Genomic DNA, 20982 nt, shown 5'->3' with positions numbered 1-20982 from the left:
CTGTGCTATCTAGCTGCCCTAACCCTGAGAGACAAGTACTATTAATAGCAGTATTTTACAGATGGGGAAATTGAGACAGAGGTTAAGTGCCTTGCCCAGAGTCAGTAAGTGTCTGAGGCTGGATTTGAACTTAGGTCTTCTAGACACAGCACTTTATACATTGTTTCACCTAGCTACCTATCAGATTCAGCAAATTTAGACAGTGATATATTTTAATACAAAAACACCCCAAACGAACATTAACACTAGGAGTTCTTCCAAAAATATGTATCACTATCTAAAATAGATGCTAGAGAAAGTTATAATGAAAAATAACACTAACAGCTCCCATGTATATAAATGCTTTAAGAATTATAACAGATTAACATGTTTTACCTCCTTTGGTCCTCTCCAAGGATCAAATGCAAATCAGGTAGTATTATTATCCTAATTCTACTGTCCGGTTGCTAATTCCCTGCTGGACTATTAGCCTGGTCTCAGCACCAGTGTATGAGTGTCCTTGGTTCTTCTCTCTCTACTTCATTTTTCAGTGATCCCCTAAGTTCCCAGGGATTCAATTTCCATCTCTCTGCATAGCAGTCCTACATCATATCCAGCCACCGCCTCTCTCTAGAATTCCACTCTTGCATCGCTTCACTGTCTATTGTACATCTGCAGCTGGATGGCATTTCAAACTCAAAGTGTCCAAAACAACTCATTATCTCTCCTCAATGCTCCTCTCTTCCTAAGTTCCCAGGTTCTGTTGAGGGCACTACTGTCCTTCCAAACAAGCAGGTGTGCAGTGTCAGAGGCATCCTCCAGGTTTCCCCTCTCCCTCACCTTTCATATCCACTCCCACTGGGCACTAGCATTAGGTCAGAAAATCTCCTTGCAGGAGGTGGGATGTCAGCTAAAACTTGAAGGTAGCAGAGAAGGCGGGAGGGGGGAGATGAGGAGGGAGAGAATTCCAGGCATGAGAGTCAGTGAGGGAGAATGCAGTCACCTGATGGAGTAGCTCCTGCAAGGAACAGCCAGGAGGAAATTCTCACTGACTTATAATGTGTGTGGAGGAGAGGAAGGTATGAGAAGACTAGAAAGGTAGGAAGCAGTCAAGGGCTTTAAAAGCCAAATAGAGGACTTCATATTTTGTCTTCATATTATATTTAACATATTTAATATCCATGTTATATTTATATCATCTTTCTCTGTCATTGGGTATCATTGTCCTATAGCAGTGGGCTCATCTCCTCAGACCATAGATTAAGAGGTGGAAGGATCTCAGGAGCTGTCTAGTCAAAAGCCCTCCTTTTAGAGATGAGGAAACTGAGGTCCAGAGTCATTAAATGATTTGCTCAAGGTCATAAAGGTATTAAATAGCAGAGCTGGGATTTTAAACAAGGTCTTCTGACTCCAAATGGAGTGCCCTTCTCACTCCACCGCACTGCCTTCCATTTTGATCTTCCTCTTTCCCATAATAGAGCTTTAAAAAACCCAAACCAACCCTTTTGGCTATTCTCAGCTTTCCTTGCCAACTTCACCATATTGTGATCTTTGCTACTTGACACAATTCTTAGAAGACTATGTCAAGTTTGGAAGTCAACCTTCTTTAGCTGCCCTTGCTTACATCTTTATACTTTTTTAAAAATCTAAACTGGCTGGTGAATCACCTGTGTATCCATAAAGTTCTTTAGGCAATTCCCTGAAAGGTGATGAAGAGGAAGGGGTGCATTCTACAAACAGGGAACACAGTTCATGTGACTACATTGAGGTGGGAGATGGCATTTCAAGTTTAGGGAAATAACTAGTAGTCCAATTTAGTTGGAATGTTGAGTATGGGAAAAGGAGTAATGTCAAATATAATGGAAAGGTAGATTGGAGTCAAATTAGGGAAAGCCTGGAATGGTGTTTTTACTTTATCCTAGGGACAATAACTGCACGTTTTTGAGTAGGAAAGTACATGGACAAGCCTTTGCCATGGGAATGTTATTTTGATAACCATATGGGGAATGGATTTGAGGAGGGGAAGAGACTTAAGATGGGTCGACCAATTAGGACTTATATGTTACAATAGTTCAGGCAAGAGATCACAGGGTCATAGGTCCAGACAGAGCCAGACGGGGCTTCAGAGATCATCTACTCCAACCTGCTCGTCTTATAGATGAACAAACTGAAGCTTGCCTGATGTCATACAGATTTAGGAAGAAATATTTATTAAATTATTTAATACATCATTTTTCAAAATAAAATTTAAATTCAGTAATCATTTATGAAACACTTAGTATGCATATATATATATATATATATATATATATATATATATATATATATATATATATATACACACACACACACTAAGTATGTACAAACTCAGACTTTGAAGTCGTCCTCCTGACTCTAGGGCTGGCACCTAACTGCCCCCACCATATACATACTAAGTGTTTCATAAATGTTTACTGAACTTAAATTTTATTTTAAACACTTCCATCTTCTAGGTCTGTGCCATTGCATTGCCCATTCCAACCCCCAACCCTCCCTCCACCTCACCCCAATGCCTTCCTCTTCATCTCTACTTCACAGAATCCCTCACTTCCTTCAAGACTGAACTCAAGTAGACTTTTCTTAAGGAAGCCTTTTACCTCAGCTACTTGCACCCCCTCCAACCATTTCCTTTATTTTGTACATACTTTCTGGTATGAGGGCACGCCAGGCCCTTTTCAAGGACACTAACACACTTTTGGTGTCCATCTTTTACTCAACTCTCCACTTGTGGCTCCAAGAAACTGTAACATGCTCAGCAGCCACACAATGGGTAAGACAATCTTGGCAGATGGGTTAAACCAGGTTGAGGGTAACCAAGAGGCCTCGAAACTGGCACTGAGTTAAGAGGATATCTATTCCCAGCATATAAGAACTTCCAGAATGGGCTTATGAGAACAATTTGTTCCAACATCCATGAGGCCGCTGAAGCAGGGCTGTGGAGTGCCTAGAGCTTGGTCAGACATAAAAGATGCGAAGGCCATCCACTGCGCATCCAGGGCCATCATCGGTTTCCTGATTTTTGTCTTGTCACCGGACTTTGATGACTCTGGAAGAGAGAGGCTGACAACTTTGTTAAACTCGGTCTCACTTAAATCCAATTCACATACAAGTCATAACATCACCTCCTGATGTCACTGATCCTCTTTAAAAGGAAGGACAGTGATACATGCATATATGTGTGCATACAAACATGTATGTGTGCATACATATCTGAGCATACACACGTGTGTATACATGTGTATACATACGTATGCGTATATATACATATATATATACACACATAGACTTATATACACAATCAAATTTGTCTCCCTTCTCATCTCCCTTTGAGAGCAAAGAAGCTTGCTTTTTTTTTTGTCCTTGTATCCTCAGCGATTAGTATAAGTGCTCGGGACATAAGTATTTCGTAAATGCTTGATTTATTGATTTTATACAAATGGTAAGCTTCCTGGGCTTCAGTTTCCATAATTGTAAAACGAGGGGGTTGGATTTGATGATCTTTAAGGAACCTTTCTTTCCAGCTTTAAATTTATGACTTTTGGAGACACTGAGAGGTGAAGAGACTAGTCCGAGGTCACCCGGTCAGTAAGTAGTAGAATCAGAATTCAAACCCAGGTCCTCTCCCAGCACCGTGCTTCTCCTACCATTCAAAACAGCTGGTGAACGAATAAACCTATGGAGAGACTATTGGGTAGAGGCCACTGGGGACAGATGTAGTAATCTGGGGATATGGGATAGAACACTTTTATGGGGTGTGTGAACATCCTTCACTACAATGGAGGCGGGGTGTAGACGACAGGGGTGAAATCCATTGGGATGTACTCCTAGGAGACGGGATATGGGAACAGTTGGGGATGTCTCCTTCACTGAAGTAGAGGACAGGAAGGTGTAGACGGGAAAGGTGAAATCCACTAAAGAATAGTACTCTGGGGTTTGGGAGGGGCGGGGGATGTCTGTTGGGGGAGATACCACTCACAGAAGATGGGGGCAGCTAGGCTCCAGGGATGTACCATTAATGGACACTGGGGGTGAGAACGCCCTCTGCGTATGTACCACTCCGTCGCACATGGGGCAAAGTGGGGGGTGATGAGGGACGCCATCGCATATACGCCACTTACAGGGCACGGGGAACAATTAATTCAGCAGGAGACTCAAGCTACGTTCTGGATGAGTTGTATTATTCCGGTTTAGTAAGACAGACACGGGCAGCACCCTCGGGCCGCCTAGAGGAAGTGAAGGTGGGAGGGGAAAGAAGGAAGGGATTCGGACACAGTGCGCAGACTCAGTGCTCCGCTGCTGCGTTGTGCCCCGGAAGTACTTCCTGCGGTCCCGCCTCCGACCTCTCTTAGCCGTGCTTGGAGAAGTGCCTCCTCCTTTTCCTCTTCCGCCGCTTTCGCGTTTGCACTCGGTAAGAGATTTCTCTGCGCCCCCAAGAGTCCACTACCCCTCACCCAGGACCCCGCTCCCCCGCGGTAATTTCTTAGATCCAGGGCCTAGGCCTGGTGTCCAGGGGTGGGCTTCAGCCGCCGCCCAAGCTCTTGGGTTGGCCGGCAGTGTGTCCGCGCGGGTCGGAAATCAATCCTCGTGGTCAGTCTTAGAAGGGAGGCGGGAAGCCTCGAGGCTGGGTCTCTGCATACTCCCAGCGGTGGATCTTTGCTTTCCGCAGGTACCACAGCCTCCGACATGCAGAACGACGCCGGAGAGTTCGTGGATCTGTACGTGCCGCGGAAATGGTGAGCAAGGATCTCTCTTGCTGCTTCCGCGGTGCCCGGACCCCAATTAGACACCCCAACCCCCCGCCCATGCGCTCCCCAACCTTTTTCCCCGTCCCGACCCCCCGCCGAGCTTGCCTGACTCGGACCCTTCTCCCCGCAGCTCTGCGAGCAACAGGATCATCGGGGCCAAGGACCACGCGTCCATCCAGATGAACGTGGCCGAGGTGAGCGCCGCCCGGGCCGGAGGGGACGGTCTCCGGGGGTCAGTTACTGGCAGATGAGGCCAAACTGGTGTCATCTCGGGAACCTGCCAGTGTAGAACCTCGTCTTAGGAATAAATGGAGGACTGGGGGTAGAACAGCAATAATTAGCTTTCAGTGTGGCACTTCAAGGTGTGCAAAGCTCATTATATGTTGTTTGGGCCTCAGAACAGCCCCAAAGTAGGTGCTGTTGTCCACGTTTTACAGATCTGGAAGCTGAAGCCAAGAAAGGTTAAGCAGTTTGTCTAAAATCATGCAAAGTCACAGTAAATGTTGAGTCAAGAACCAGAATTCAGGGTTACTGGCTTGTCAGCTGCTTGCTATTCGTCCTGAAATTTGAAATAATTAATCTTTTTACATACGTTGGGAACTAGATTACAGATTGATGGTTTAGAAGCCAGGAAATTTGGAAGTTCTTAGTTAACGTTGGGAATGAGTAGCTCTGTTGTAAGGAACACTGGCATCCAGATGTGCTGTAGCCTAAAAAGCAAAGTAAAAAGCCAGGAAAATTGGTGATGGGCATTCACCAATGAGCAAAAGCTTGAACGATCCTATGGAGATTCAAATTCTGTAAGAAGGTGAATAAAGCTCTGAAAAGATTTCGGCTGAAGTGTAGTATGACAGATTATTTTTTACCTCGTATAATGCTGAATAATTGCCTTTCCTTGTCAAGCAACAATATCCTAATTTACTTAGAAACCCAAACATGCTGCAACACATCTGCATACAAATGTGTACTTTTTCCAGATATTGAATGGTGTTTTTTCCATAGATAGCTTATAAAAATAGAAATAATTTTTTCTAATTGTAAAGTGAACCATAATTATCTTCTTTTAGGTTGACAAGGTTACAGGCAGATTCAATGGCCAGTTTAAAACCTATGCAATTTGTGGAGCAATTCGTAGAATGGTGAGTATTTTTTCTCTTTAAGTAGGTGACAAATTTGAGAACATTAGTAAGCACATGATGAGAAAATGGAGAATAAGGTTTGAGAATTGTAACTGAATGTGAGTGGTAGGATCACAGGTTTATACAAGCATTCTGTCTACTTACATTCTGAAAAAAAAGTGGGTCCAGTAGCTGTTCAGTTAGTCTTGAAGAAAAAGACATAAGGTAGAGGACAGGGTAGCTGTTGTAAACTACTTGAAGGGTTTAATATGTGGAAGAGGAATTAAATAAAGAGTAATTTACAAAAGCACCTTTTAGTATGATGTAAAGAAAAATTTGCTTAATTTGAGTTGTCCAAAAGTAGAGTGAACTGCGTAAGTTACATGATGGAGAAAAGATTCCTAGTTAGGTATGATTTGTTTTAGATGACATTACATTGGATTAAATCTTGACATCATTAGTGAAAAAGCGCAACACTATCTGCCCTGTAGCTGTAGTCAAGACTTTGGGTTGGGTTGTCAGATCCAGTGCTCTTTCCCCCCTAATAAAGGCAAGGATGTGGTCTACCTCACATAAAAAGCATTCTGCAGTGCTGTCTCCACTTTTTTTGTGAGGTTTAACATGGTCATAATCTCACTAGATTTCTGAAAAAACCTTTTCAGTTACTCAACTGAAACTTTTAATATCCTATAGCTGATTTGACATAAAACTAATTCAAATTAATCTTTATTTAAGGGGGAATCTGATGACTCTATTCTCCGACTGGCAAAAAATGATGGTATTGTTTCAAAGTAAGTAGATCTGTCACACTTGAATATACCCTTAATTTTTTTCTAGGTTTCATTGTTTTCAATAATTTTTCTTCTTGTTCCCCTTAGGAACTTCTAATTGAAGAAACCTTGTGAAAAATGTCTTAATAAATCAGAAAAACAGCATTGTGTATTGATTCATTTTTATGTTAATAGAGTTTTTGTTAATAGTTATATTAATAGTTAATAGAGTTAATGTTAATAGAGTTTGCTGAGTTCAACACTAAAAAAAGGGACTTCAGCATTAATAACTGTTTTACTCTTCCCACTATTACCCATCTCAGAGAAGGGGTTTTCCTTTGTGAAAAAATTCTCAAGAGAGTCAGAAAACATAGGTATCAAAAGCAAGTTTTATTTCACAGCATCTCAATTTCACAAGTTCATCATCTAACTATTGAAAACTGACCAATTACAAGTGACTCAAATACAATGACATTTAAAACTAAATAGTTTACACAAATTTACATTAACCTAGTGCAGTTGTGCTGAAAGAAAGCAGCACTACATGTTTATGGCCACAAACCCAAATACTTAAACACAGACAGCTCAAACATTCGAACATTTTTTCCTTGAAAAGTTTTAGGGCTTAATTTTGGTTTAAATATTGGCTTTGTTGCAGTAATTCTGTGCTACCACACAGTGGCAGCTTTAATATTACTAAAAGGTACATTTATTATAACAAGGCTTTTGAGCCAAATAATTGGTTATATAAAACCAATTTGGCTGCTAAAATTTAAACTACACATATATACACAGTTAAACTTAAATTACTGTATTTGCCAACAGTTTCACTACTGGCCATACAGAATGTTTAGAGGAAAGTACCTAAAGTATATGTTGTAAACCATAGAGCAAATATTTGGGAATCAGACCCTTAACAGTGCTTGTACATATATTTTGTAAGTACCCTTTTGTGACAAAAATGGCATAACTTATTTTTAAGGAGACTAAAAATGCACAGTAGGTATACATAATTTTGTAGTTAGGCCAGCCAAACTGAAGTAATAACCTAAGTTTAGGCTGGCCCCTTAGTAAAGTGGATAAAGGGACAACCTCGTGGGGAAAAGAAGTTTAAGGTGCTCATAGAAATAGAACTGTTATTGGCTCATTTAAAAACTGAAACACTGGCCCACAAAAAGTATTTGAGCATAGCACAGTTCATACTTTCTGTAGCTTCCATAATATACTTATCTGTAGATGATTCTAAAACTACCTTAGCCATATTGGTAGTATTGTGTCAGGCAAAGGGCAATTTTGATGGACAAGATGACAAATACACCTGTTGCGTGTATGCTGATCCTTCCCCATTCCTGCCTCCCCCAGCAACTGTCAAACTAGTTCATTACCTGCAAATGTTATATGGTGTAACATAACCTCAGTAGAAAATAGATATCTTTAGACAGCTTGGAGATAGTTGAAAACTGGGTCAGAATGGTGAGGAGTACAAGTCCTTTAGTCAAAGACTTAGGCTTGATGGGACCTGGGTTAATTTACCACAATGTGTGACTAATATGCCCAATAGCAACTTGAGAGGCCTAAACTGTTTGGACTAAAAAGACTGGCCAGTATCCTTGGCCCTGCCTGGATCTGATTTCCAGACAGTACTGGCAACAAGTATTTTAAGTTTTCCCCACAAAGAAACTTTTGTTTCAGATCTCATATGTCAGCATGCTTTTCAACTGTGTGGAATTCAGCTATGTTTATCATGCGAGTTAATTTTTCAAAGACATTTTAAAGATTGACCTGAATACTGATCATATGTTATGTTGCATACAAATTCATAAAAGGTAAGTTTATGGCCAGTTGGTATCACTGTCGTATATACTGTGTAAGACACAACAACTATTTGAAATTTGCAGCAATTAAAGTCTAATCTACAAAATTGTGTACGCAATTTGATACTAGGCATACAATATTTAATGTAGCCCAAATAGGCATAACTGAAGTTTACAGTACTTTAAGAGTAATTATCCCTCTCTCTCTTCAACAGCAAGGTATGGTATTCAAGTTGGACTTCAGTAAGCTCCTTTTTTTTTCTTCAGTGAACTCCTTAATCAAAAAATCCAGTTATTTTTGTTCTCTTACAAAAACCAAAATGAACACCAATTTTCTCAATCGCAATATTGCTTAGGAGAAACAAAATGCAAAAATCAGCAAGTAACTACTACAGGACCAAAGTGTTGCAAATTTTACCCAAACATTTGTTTAGTACTTAAGTTATATGTCATTTTCTTACCCACGATGGACAGTTATTTATAAGCACTTTACTCAAGTCTCACATAAGTGCCTGTTTGGGTATGCAACATGCCAGTTTCAAGAGGAACATCACAGTGGCATGATGCTTGGAAGAACAATTCCAGTAAAAAAATACAATTAAAAAAAGTTCAGATCTTGTTTCATTGGCTTAATTTGATAGCAAAAACTGTAACTGCTGACACTTGGGAGAATTGCATGCAAAAAGTAGTCAAAAAAAGGTACTTAGCTTTGGGTACTTAAAACAATGGCAGAGTCCATCCTGAAGTGCCAAACAGCAAATCACCCTTTCAGCCAATATACTTGAGTAGGTCTTAAAGAGTTGCTGGATTGTAATTACCTTCATCAAATATGACTGCATGATGAGATATTTCCTAACATTTAACATTCTAAAATTTTAACTATCCCTTTATCCATATTAATGCTTAAATAAATTAGTAATTTCATTACCGACGAACCAATTGTTCAAGATCTGGAAATCTAGATCCCATTCTATGCTAATGCAGTTGTGGACTTTGCTGAATGCAAGGCAAATGCAGGTAAGGATAAAATGCTATAACTTACGCAACAAAAAGATTCTGGTACCAGACCAGTTTCAGGCACATTAAAAAAAAGTTCATTTTGTTTATATAAAAAATTAGGAAAAATTTCAAATACCATTTCGGATGACATTTCGGAATGGAAGTAATGATGAATAAGTAAAAAAAAAGATAAATATCTTTCAAAGGAACAATAGCATAACATCTTTGAAGGGAAGAATGAACAACCACAGTGACAACTACATAGTGAACTACTTGTGCTTTAGTGTCTAAAGGAAATAATCCTTTCTGTGCCAACAAACTTGTTTTCACCCAACAAACACTCAACTATGCCACTATGAGAACATACGTTTTAACTAATGGAAAGTTGTGATGTACTAGGGGCACAGAAAAGATTAGTGGGAAGTGGAAGTCATTCAGCAGCAAAGCATTCTGTAAATCTTCCTGCCAATTCGGTGGAACGCAGCTTTGGCTAGGACTGCTGGGTTAGACGTCTATAATGAGGTAAAACTTGGTTTTCGGGAAGGTAAAGGGCCAGTTCCAGAGCCACGAGCACTGTAAATTCAAATCCAATTAGATCTCTCCGGTTGAATCGGAATCGTTCTTCTAACTTCTGTATTGAGGAAGAAAGAATAAGTTAGATTGTTATCTCCATTTTTTTCTAGCTATGTTATTAAGTCATCACTTTGCTCAATTGCGGCTGTTGCTTTTTTTCAGGATGAAGCAAAAGCAAAACCAAAAAAAATTAATTGTATGTCTAAATCTGAAGACATCTGTTTATTTCTGTTAGTGGCTAAAACATTTCCAAAGCCTGGGAAGAATAAATAGTAAATGCACAAATCATCACCTTCCTTATATTGCAAAGGATAAAGTTTAAAGGAGACCACCTTCCAGCTGCTATCATGGGGGAAACAGCACTGGTCTATGTTTATATTTGATCTTTAGCTCTGAATTCTAATTCTTTGTCCTCCTACTTTTGAATGTCGAATCATCTTCCCACAGTGGTGGAGATCAGAAATTATACCCTAGTTAATATCTGTTGCTAGTAGATATAAATGGAATTTAGGAAATTTGTAGAAAGCATTCATCATGATCTGACTCCAAGAACCAAAAGCTGGAACTGTCAACAGGCTTGGTACACGTCATACTGTTCCATGAAAATAGCAGAATTATGAAGTGTACACTTACATCGATGAGCTGCTTTACTTCATTTTTCCTGAGGTCGCTGCTGATCTTGGCTGCAAGGAGCACACAAGCACCAGCACACAGTTTGCGGTTCTGTTTGTTTAGCTTGCCTTGTAAGACAAGCTTCTCAAAGTAAACATAAGCCATTGACACGGTAACTGGTTCGAGGTTGCATTCTTCAGAGAGATTCCTCATTTCCCGTTTTAGGCTGTGAGTAAACAAAAACCAAATCATGTTCCTGGTCATGAGGCAACGTGGATTCTAATAGTTTTACAGACTAAGCAGTTTTAGAAACAAGTGGGAGATGATTACCTTCCTACAAATCCAAATGACTCCTAGCCCAGCTTTACTCATGTTTTTCTTACCTTCTAATTTTACTCAATGTAAGTTTGATGTGAGGAAACTTCTCTTTAAAAGTTTCATTCATGTCCTTTTTAAGGTCTGAAGGCTTCACATATTCTATCACGGTGGTCTGAAATAGACAAGGAAGTTGCCTGTCATTGAAGACGCTTTCACATTTGAGCATTTACACTACTTTCAAAGCCTATTTACCCTCACACCTCATTTTGGTACCTCCTACTGCCATAATGGTTATAGGTCTAGCCTTGAGTATCAGAATGAAATGTCATAAATTATTTTCATGCCAATACTTATTAACAGCCCAGGTTTATGCAAATAAACCTGGACTGTTTCCAATACCTTTAAAATTCTTTATGAAAAGCAGTATTGGGAGATTTAACAAGGTGAAGATGAAGCCTTATAGTAAAGTCCTGAAGCAGGGTTTAGAATATAGAACTATGCATAAGTTTTGAGCTCCTTAGGGGTTAAGTAATTGGAAAAAAAGGCAATATTGCTGACTAGCTGTTCCCAGACTACCAAGAGGCACACATTTCACTAATTTTTGTTATTTATAATCAATCTTTTCTCTGCCACAAATTTCTTAGCTTATTTCTAGTTGCTAAGTTGTTAATCTGAGGTTTAAATAGGAATCATTTGTCCAAAATGAATGCCACTTAAAACATGTGTGGCCAATAAATAAGCATTTATTGAGTGCCTACTATATGCCAGGAACTGTTCTAAACACTGAGGATTCAAAGAAAGGAAAAAAAACAAAGTCCCTTGCTTTCAGGGAGTCCACTGTGGGGAGACAACATGCAAAGAACTATGTACAAACAAGATATATAAAGATAAATTATATATATAATTTTTACACACACACACACACACACACACACACACACGATATATAAAGATATCAGAGAAAGCAGAAGCATTAAGGAGAACTGAAAAAAACTTGTAGAAGGTGGGATTTTAGGTGGGAAACATGGAACCCAGAGATGAAGGAAAGAATTCTAGTTGTAACAACCAATGAAAATGCAAGCAGTGGGGAGATGGGAATGTCATGTTCTTGGAATAGCAAAGGGGCCAGTGTCACTGGATTGCAGAGTAGGGTATGTGTGTGGAGAATAGTGAAGGAGAGAAAGGAAAGACTGGAAAAGTAGGAGGGGGCTAGGTTGTGAAGGGCTGTGAATGTCAAACAGGATTATATATTTGTTCAAATAGGGGATTAAGTGAGGGGGAGGGGTGTGACATGGTCAGACCTAAGTTTAGGAAGATCAATTTGACAGCTGAGTGAAGAATGAACTGGAGTGAGGAGAAACACTAGGCTGGGAGATGGACCAGCAGGCTATGTCAATAGTCTAGATATAAGGTCATGGAGGGCCTGCACCAGGGTGGTAGCAGTGTCAGGAGGGAAGGGGATGTATATTAGAAACCTTACAATGGTAAAACTGACAGGCATTGGCAAAAGACTGGATATATGGGATGAGTGAGGATGACACCTATGTTGGAGCCTACATTAACTAGGAAGGTGGTAGCAGCCTCAACAATAAGAGGGAACTGATAATACTAGAAGAATTTAACTACTTAGCCTTAATATTGCTTCCAGTGTTAGAGGGTAATGCTACTGATTATTTGTTTTCTTCATATATAGGCACCTTAAAATCCACTGTTGTCAAATCTCTTTTGTAACATGATTAATGTTCTGACTAATCTTCCCAAGGACAGATGCTCAAAGGTTTTACTAATCTAATCTGATTCTGCAGCACTATATGCTGTTTTCACAGTCAGCATTAAATTAAACAACTTTTTTTTAACTGAATGAACATTCACACCTTGACTGATTACACAATCTGCCACTGAATCAATTCTACAGTAAATGTTAGACATAGGAAAAGTACCACCGTTTAATTTTTATGCACTTTGATATTTTCTTACCATATATGATGCAAAGATAAGAACACGTTTGTGTTTCCCACAGGGCCACTGAGGATCATCAAGGAGATTAGGATTATATTCTATTGAATCACCTGTCTCACTCCCTAGAAGCACAAACAATAGCATCAGGCATAGGTATAAGTCAGATATTGCTTTCAGATAAAAGGCACCCAGCAAATGTTTGGTGTTATTTTTTTCCCCCTTAAATTGCTGATTTCAATTTTTTTTTAAAGTCACCAGCAAGGTAGTACAGTGGATAGAGTACTAGACTTGAAGTGAGGAAGACCCAAGTTCAAATGCTACTTTAGATACTTAGTAACTGTGTGACCTTGGATAAATCTCAAATTCTGTCTGCCTCAGTTTCTCACCTGTAAAATGGGGATGATAATAGCACTTACCTCACAGGTTGTTTTTAACATCAACTAAGATAATAGGTGAAGTGCTTTGCAAACCTTTAATTGACACACACACACACATAACTCATGATAACAACAATAATATTAATATAATTAACTGAGAAAAAAGTTAAAGCCTGTTTCTAAGGAACAGGAAAAGATGTCAGATTAATGGTCCCTACTTCTACTGAGGGCAGGAAAAGCAAAAGCGAGTCTAATAAGGCCATTCATTGAGAATTTCCTCTTCCCTTCTCATCTCATGTTACCAGATGCCTTTTGCTTACCCTTGTCTCACATGAAGATGTGGGCCTTCTCCTTGCTAAGGCTAACTGGTACAAGTGATCCTCAGTTCCATCCAGTCTTCTCCAACAGACTGCCTCCTCTATCATCCCCACTCTCTCACTTCAATCTCTCCCTGTCCACTGGCTGCTTCCCTACAGCCTAAAAATATGCCAGTGTTTGTCCCACCCTCAAAAAACTCTCACTTGCTCCATCCATCCCCATTAGCTATTGTCCCATATCTCTCCTTCCTTTTGTGGCTAAACTCCTTGAGAAGGCCATATACAAAAGGTGCCTCCACTTCCTTTCTTTTTATTTTCTTCTTAACTGTCCACAGTCTGGTTCCTGATCTCATCATTCAACCAAAACTGCTCTCTTCATATCTAATAACAATTTCTTAATTGCCAAATTTCATAGCCTTTTCTAAATCTTCATTCTTCTTGACCTCTCTACAGCCTTTCACATTGTCAATCACCTGCTTCTTGATACTGTATTGTCTCAAGGTTTGCATGACATTATTCTCTCCTGCTTCTCATACCATCTATCTGACCACTCCTCAGTCTTCTTTGCTAAATCTTCTTCCAAGGAATACCTGCTAGACATGGGTGTCCTTAGAGTCTCTGTCCTGGGCCCTCTTCTCTTCTCCCTTTACACTCTTTCATTTGGTGATTTCACCTGCTCCCATGGATTCAAGGATCATTTCTATGCTGATGATTCTCAATTCCATCCAGCTTTAACTTCTCTGCTGACTTTCAGTCTCCAATTTCAAACAGGATGTCCTATACACTCCTTAAACTTAACATGTACAAAATGGAACTCACCTGTACCCCCAAATTCTTCTCCTACTGTTAATGGCACTATCATCCTTCCATTCACCTTAAGCTTTCAATCTTGGTGTCATGACTCCTCACTTTACTTTCTCTTATTCCCTATATCTATGTGTTGCTAAACCCTGTCATCTCTACCTTTGTACCATCTTGCACATATATTCCTTTCTGCTCTGACACCGTCTCTATTCTGGTTCTGACCCTCATCACCTCAAGTGTGAACTACTGTAGGCTATACTTACAGTTGGTCTTCATGCCAGAAGTGATCTTCCTAAATTGAAATCTGATCATGCCATCAAACCAATATACTCAAACACCAGTGGCTCTCTGTCTCCTCCAGGATCAAATATAAAATGTTCTGGCAATCAAACCCTTCACAACTGCCACCTTTCTGGTCTTCTTACATTCTCCCAATTCCTCACCCTCACCTCCACTCTTTGATCTAATAACACTGGTCTCTTGCTATTGCTGTTCCTGGAATAAGATATCTCATCTCCTTGCATTTTCACTGGCTGTTCTCCATGCACAAAATGTGCTTCCTCTTTGTTTCCTAGCTTCCAAAAAGTCCCAGTTAGAATCTCACCTTCTATAGAAATCTTTTCCTGATCCCTCTTAATTCTAGTGTTTTCCCTCTGTTGATTATTTACATTTTATTATCTATATAGCTTTTTGGTACAGAGATGTTTGCATGTTATCTCTCTCATTAGACTGTGAGATCAGGGACTATCTTTTGCCTTTTGGTATCACCAGAGATTAGCACAGTACCTGGCACACAGTAGGCACTTAATAAATGTTGAATGACTTATACTGTAGGGTGAAGTATTTAATTTAGATATTATGTTAAATGGAAAATTTTCCTAGGTGGGAGGGAAGCTGTAAAATTGCTTTCCTTAGATCTTTCATAGGAAACTAGAGCTTCATTTCTCTGAAATGAGATTAGTGTGTTCCCAGCAGATGGGACATAAATGCGTGTGTGTATGTTTATGTGTATCAGTTTAGGAAAATGCCAGCATACCCACTGCTGGCATTTTTTAGGGTTTATACACTCTCAGAGTGAAGAACGAGGGCACAGTCCGTCATGGAGATTCTCCTAGGCATATGTTTAAGGTAGAGGGGTCAAGTATGCATGAATTTAAATGGTTGGGTGTTGTGGGAGGGTATGCCTCCATGGAGTGGTAGGAGAAAAAAAGATAAATGTAAATTCTGAGTCAACTAGGACTTAGATAGGACACATAGATGGAAATTGTTTTTTCTAATTAAAACTGAATTTATTTATTTCTTCCCTGTTAGGTGAAAATGGCAGGGAACATTGTTTCTACTAAGAAAACTCTCAGACATTTGTTACAATAAATGCTACACTTAAGATAATTAGTGAAAATGGTTACTGGTTTTCAGTTTTGTTTTTGCTTGTCTGGTTTTTCTTTTTGTTCTTCACATATGCATTGAAGATAAGTTTTGTCAAAAATAAGTGTTAACAATACCATACAACTATAAAGGTAGTATTATTATGTCACTGAAGTTACTTGGTGAAGCAGTACTCTCAACAAATGGTTAGTTTTTAAAGCTGGATTTCCTTGTGAGATCTGAGCCAGAATGCTATGCTCTGAGGTAAAAAACCAATTTAGTCCTAAACTCGAACATTAAAAACACAGGCAACATAATGTGTACCTGCTGCAAGTGTACTAAACAATTCTAAGGTAATTTTCTCACATTTAATTTTAAAAATTTATTCTTGGCTACCTTTAGTTTCTCTTAAACCTTTATCAATCTGCTGTCTCCATTTCCTTCAGTATTTATTCTTTCTGAGTGAGTATCCCAGCATATTAACACTGGTTTTAAATTGGCTTAATTTCAGCTACTGGTCAGGTCATTTTTGCTGGCATGCTAAGTCTTTGTGTAAAATAAGCTCTATTAGATTCTCTTTACTTTTTCAGTCTCCCCCATTCCCAATGCATCCTTCACACAGCTGCCAAAATGATATTCTTAAAGTACAGATCTGACCATGTCATGATCAAGAGCCTCCAGGACACTCTTGTAGCTTCTAGGATCAAACACAATCTCTTCTGTTTTCCATTTAAACCCCTTTACAATGTAGCCCTAGCCTGCCTTTTCATGTTTTTACATATCACCTTCCTTCTTCCACTCAAGGATCTGGTTAAATGGGCTTTTCCTGCCGTCCCTCAAACATACCCCTCTGTCCTCCTCCTTGGTACCTTTGACCAGGCTGCTCACTTCTCCTTTAAAACGCTTGCTTCTTTCAAAGCTCCACTGAAGTGCTACCGTGAAACTTTTTCTTATCCTCCCAACTGCTAGTTCCTCCCTGTCAGAAATTCCAATTTGAGTATGTACATGTTTCTCCTGATAGAATGTAAGCTCCTTGAGGGCAGAGATTGCTTGTTTTTGTTGTCTCAGTTCTGGACGCATAGGTTCTTAAATCCTTGTGCAATGGTTTAATGAACTGCAAGAAAACTTTATGATATAAAACTTCCTACCTAATTCTGTGCCTGATGGCACAGATTTAGCTGTTGCAGATTTGTATCTTGACCCAGGCAGAGTCCTTGGAACACTGGATCGAGGTTGAGATGCTGCAGTGTGATTATCACTCTTATGTGTGACAAGGGCATTTGTAGGATACAAAAATTTTGCATAAGATACTACCTGAAAAACAAGTTCATGTTCAGTATTATTTTTCTTCACTTGACTGAGTTAAACCAAAAAACAAACAGTGCTCCCCTCCCCTTCCCTCCCCCATCCAAGATTCAGGAGGCTTTTCTTGATGTTGAATGTAATATTGATACAGAAAGCAAAAATGAACCCCTTCCCAACTGCTTACTCAGGATGAGGGGAAAGAATCATGTTCATAGGCTCTCTTTTCAACTTAAAATTTATTTCCTTTTACTCACATTAGTAGTCCAGTTTGACCCTACTGAGCTCCTATGAATGTAAATTAATATGTATGTCTGGGTTAGTTCCATAGAGAGCTTTACCACTGAAAAACTAGCATCTGAATAAAGTCCATTCCTTCATCCTAAAAGTATGTGTTTGTACATGATCCAAATGAATATTTTATGTATATTACCACTGTTCTGATAATCTATAGTATTCTATCCTGCCCACTGTCCTACCATTTCAACATTCATGAATTCGAATATTCCCTGAGATGGGATCATGAATATAATGAAACTGAAAGGATTAATGCTGTGTGATATGAGATTTAAGACATGCTTCCAAATAAGAGGGAATCTGCTTATATGACATTTTTGTTTATGTTAAAGTAGCTAGCTTAATATTCAGCTTATTTAGAAAAATAAAATCGGAAGAGCAAATGGCAATAGTTAAGCCTAATTTCCATAAGTTTGCAATAAGCTCTCCTATTTAGCTTTCAATTAATTACTAACATTTACATATCTAAAATTAAAATTTTTAAATAAAAGTTTAAGTATTTAGCTCTTTCAGCATTCTTAAAAATTCTCATTTCAAAAATACTATAGGCAATAATCAGCACTAGTTACTGTGAAAGTATGAAGACTATTCTCTTACCTTTCCATCAGCACCAAGCTCAACTCCTTCCAACACAAAGACCATCTCAGAAGACACTGAAACCCCACCAGATGGATGCCTCTGTTTCTGGCTTTCTGCCTTTATGTCACTGTAAAAGTATTTAGATCAAAGCTGGTATATTCTAGGATGATGAAGTTCCTTCCCTCTATAGTAAATGAACTACTGGGGTGGGGGACGGGGATTGAGAGGGGAGAAAAGAGGAGAAAGGAGAGGCTAGATTTTTTTAAACATTATCAATACTGATGAAGATATTTAGATCTTGTTTTTCCTCTTTCTCCAGGAAAAATCAGTTCTGGACATTCTGGACAGAATCTTAATGTTCATAAGAAAAAAATTGGGTTAAGACTACTTAAAAGATAAATAATATCAGAAGATATCAGGAAATTCCTTAACATTTTATATTGATTCCTTTTCAGGATAGCTACCAATCTGCTACATAATACCATTTTCTATAAACCAAAATACAACTTGTATTGACCAGTAAACATTTAGTGAGCACCATTACCTACCTTTGTTTAAAGGAATGTGCATATTTCATAGGCAAATTTGTAGGCAGAATCAAATTGTAGCAATACAAAGCCAGTAAGCTTTAGGAACTGCAGAAGTAACTGGTGTTTTCCCACACCAGGGGAAGAAGTTTTCTGTTATTGACTATTTTTATAGTATGTTTGCACACAGTACTATTTCTACTGCTAAACATCCGTTTCCTTCCATAAATTATGTACAGGACAATCAAGTGGACAGGATGTGAGAGAACACAATTGTATTCCACATAAAGTGAAGGAACAATAAAAGCAATCTATATATAAACAGATTCCCAAAAGAAATAGTTTTAAAAAAAGCAACAGAAAATTACCTCAGAATGCTAATAAAACATGAATAATTTTAATTCACAGGATGTTGAATTAGATCAAACTTTCACTGAATTCTGAATGCTTTCTTCTGTACTTTTTGGGGGATAATTCTGTTAATTATAACAGGTCTGAGTTTAAGAGGGTGAGCTTTGTTTTTCTATTCTTAACAAACACACTTCCCCTGGGTGGTGGTATTCTAGATAGCTTTTAAATCATATCACATATACCACACCTTATACAATGCTGATGTTGTTGTCATCAAACCTGAGTGGTATGGAAGAATGCATAGGTCATTATGTAGATGTTTTTACTGTTCAGTTATGGCGGACTCATCTTGATCCCATGTGGGGTTTTCTTGGCAAAGATACTGGAGTGGTTTGCCATCCTTCTCCAGCTCATTTTACAGATGAGGAAATGGAGGCAAATGGCGTTAAGTGACTTGGCCAGGGTCACACAGCTAATGGCTTGATTTGAACTCAGGAAGGTGAGTCTTCCTGACTCCAGGTCCTTTGCTCTATCTACCATATCACCCCCCTGCCCCAATATGCAGATGAAGAGGTAAGAAAATTATAAATTACATACCATGTCTGTTGTGCAACTTGTCAGATCTATACAATTAAAATCATTACTTACCTGATCCGAATGCTTTCTCCATAAGGCAAAATAGAAAATGCTGCACACAAGGACCTTTTAGCACAAATCAGAACTATCCTGAAATACAATGGGGAAAACAAATGATTACATAGGAAAGGTCCACAAAATTAGAACCATAAGCTAAACTTACTCATAAACATTGTAAGCAATTCACTTTACATGTTTGTTTCACTTCACCTCAACAAATGTATTAATAATAGCTGATGATTATATAGTGCTCTAAGGTTTATAAAACTTAATACATTATCTCTTCTGGTCCTCATAGTAACTACTAAAGCTAGGAAAGATTACATATGCCCAAGATCACATAATTAATAAGTAACAGAAATAGAATTTGAATTTAGGGCTCTTAACTCCAGGGTTCTTTCTATTATATCATGCTTCCTCTCAATTATATACTATGTGCTTACGCACTGGCTTAAATATTTTCTTTTACCTAAAAAAGCAAGCATATATTTCATTCTTTAGCAATTCAGAAGATGGAAAACTTTCTAAGTTATTCCCTCACTGTGATACTTAAGTCCAGTAAACAAGAAAAGATTAATGTCACTGATAAAACTGTGGGCCACTTCAAGCATAGAGTCTGAAGCTGCAGGTTGCTCCAAGCAGTGATTTTTCTTTTGGTTATTAAGGGCTTAAGACGTATAGGTGGGGATTTGATCAACCATTGCTAGTGACTCCCTTTCTCCACCCACACCAAATCTCATTATAATGGTGATAATTACTCTCAATAGCTAACCCTCCAAGTTGATCTTGGATGACTGAATTATACACACTGAAACATTTCTGGCAGATTAACAAGAGGGCTCAGGAAAGAGTCTCCATGTTCATATAGAACAGATGGCTGGATAGGGTTATTCCTGACTTTGGCCATTTCCATGGCTTCACCAGCAGCCTTCCTGCCCTGGGGTCTTGCTCTCCAGATGGATGACTATCTCTGCTGGTGATGCAGTGATTGGTGATTCCTAATTTGAGGAAAAACTCCAGTCATGTTTAATTTACTCTACAACTCTGGCCATCATGACCTCCATAACCTCAACAGCACTCTTCTTCTTCAAAGGTATCTTTTCCCCTCCCCTCCCTATTCTGGAACCAAGATCAAATTATGTCTGCCGACCTATTCCACTAGGGTACCACTCTCCTTTTTGTGTTGTTTCCATTCTTGGAATTTAAGCTCCTTGAGTTCTGAGACTTTCTGCTTTTCATATGTATATCCCTAGAAAAGGGCTTAAAAATGCTCTTCCACTCATTTTTGGTTATTTGCTCGTGAAAAATTAGTTATTGCCTAAAGCAAAAAACAAAGCATTTGATAGGCCAATGATCCAATTAATGGGGTAAAGCCTTAACATCAAGAGTCACAAGCCTCACAAGTACACTTCATTGGTCACAAGAAGCAAACTGGCAATGTAGCAGGAGCGCTGGATCTGGAATTATGGTTCACGGCCCAGCTTTGTTGCTTACTATTGAC

At 39.0% G+C, this 20982-nt stretch overlaps 2 protein-coding genes across 4 annotated transcripts in view; one reads left to right on the top strand and one right to left on the bottom strand.

The window, feature by feature from the left end:
• Positions 1-4341: 4341 nt before the first annotated feature.
• On the top strand, positions 4342-6816 carry RPS21 (ribosomal protein S21). Of its 2 annotated transcripts, none has more exons than XM_036751349.1 (6): positions 4342-4426; positions 4685-4751; positions 4894-4957; positions 5831-5902; positions 6617-6672; positions 6760-6816. In XM_036751349.1, exons 2-6 carry the CDS (start codon positions 4702-4704, stop codon positions 6767-6769), a joined length of 252 nt encoding a protein of 83 aa, XP_036607244.1. In that variant the 5' UTR covers positions 4342-4426; positions 4685-4701; the 3' UTR covers positions 6770-6816. The 2 variants fall into 2 exon arrangements, with proteins under 2 accessions (XP_036607244.1, XP_036607245.1); XM_036751350.1 differs by having other exon boundaries at positions 4419-4490.
• Positions 6817-7020: 204 nt separating this feature from the next.
• The window catches only part of CABLES2 (Cdk5 and Abl enzyme substrate 2), a 44510-nt gene continuing 30548 nt past the window's right edge, over positions 7021-20982 (bottom strand). For both annotated transcript variants that reach the window (XM_036752120.1, XM_036752121.1), the window contains 7 exons: positions 19494-19571; positions 17986-18094; positions 16938-17103; positions 12945-13048; positions 11033-11139; positions 10671-10875; positions 7021-10095 (listed from right to left, as the gene is read on the bottom strand). In XM_036752120.1, the coding sequence (XP_036608015.1) occupies positions 9955-10095; positions 10671-10875; positions 11033-11139; positions 12945-13048; positions 16938-17103; positions 17986-18094; positions 19494-19571 (910 nt within the window). In that variant the 3' untranslated portion in view covers positions 7021-9954. The remainder of the gene's footprint in view (positions 10096-10670; positions 10876-11032; positions 11140-12944; positions 13049-16937; positions 17104-17985; positions 18095-19493; positions 19572-20982) is intronic.

This window comes from Trichosurus vulpecula, chromosome 3 (genome assembly GCF_011100635.1).
Source record: "Trichosurus vulpecula isolate mTriVul1 chromosome 3, mTriVul1.pri, whole genome shotgun sequence".
Lineage (NCBI taxonomy): Eukaryota > Metazoa > Chordata > Mammalia > Diprotodontia > Phalangeridae > Trichosurus > Trichosurus vulpecula.
This window is presented reverse-complemented; position numbering and strand designations above follow the sequence as displayed.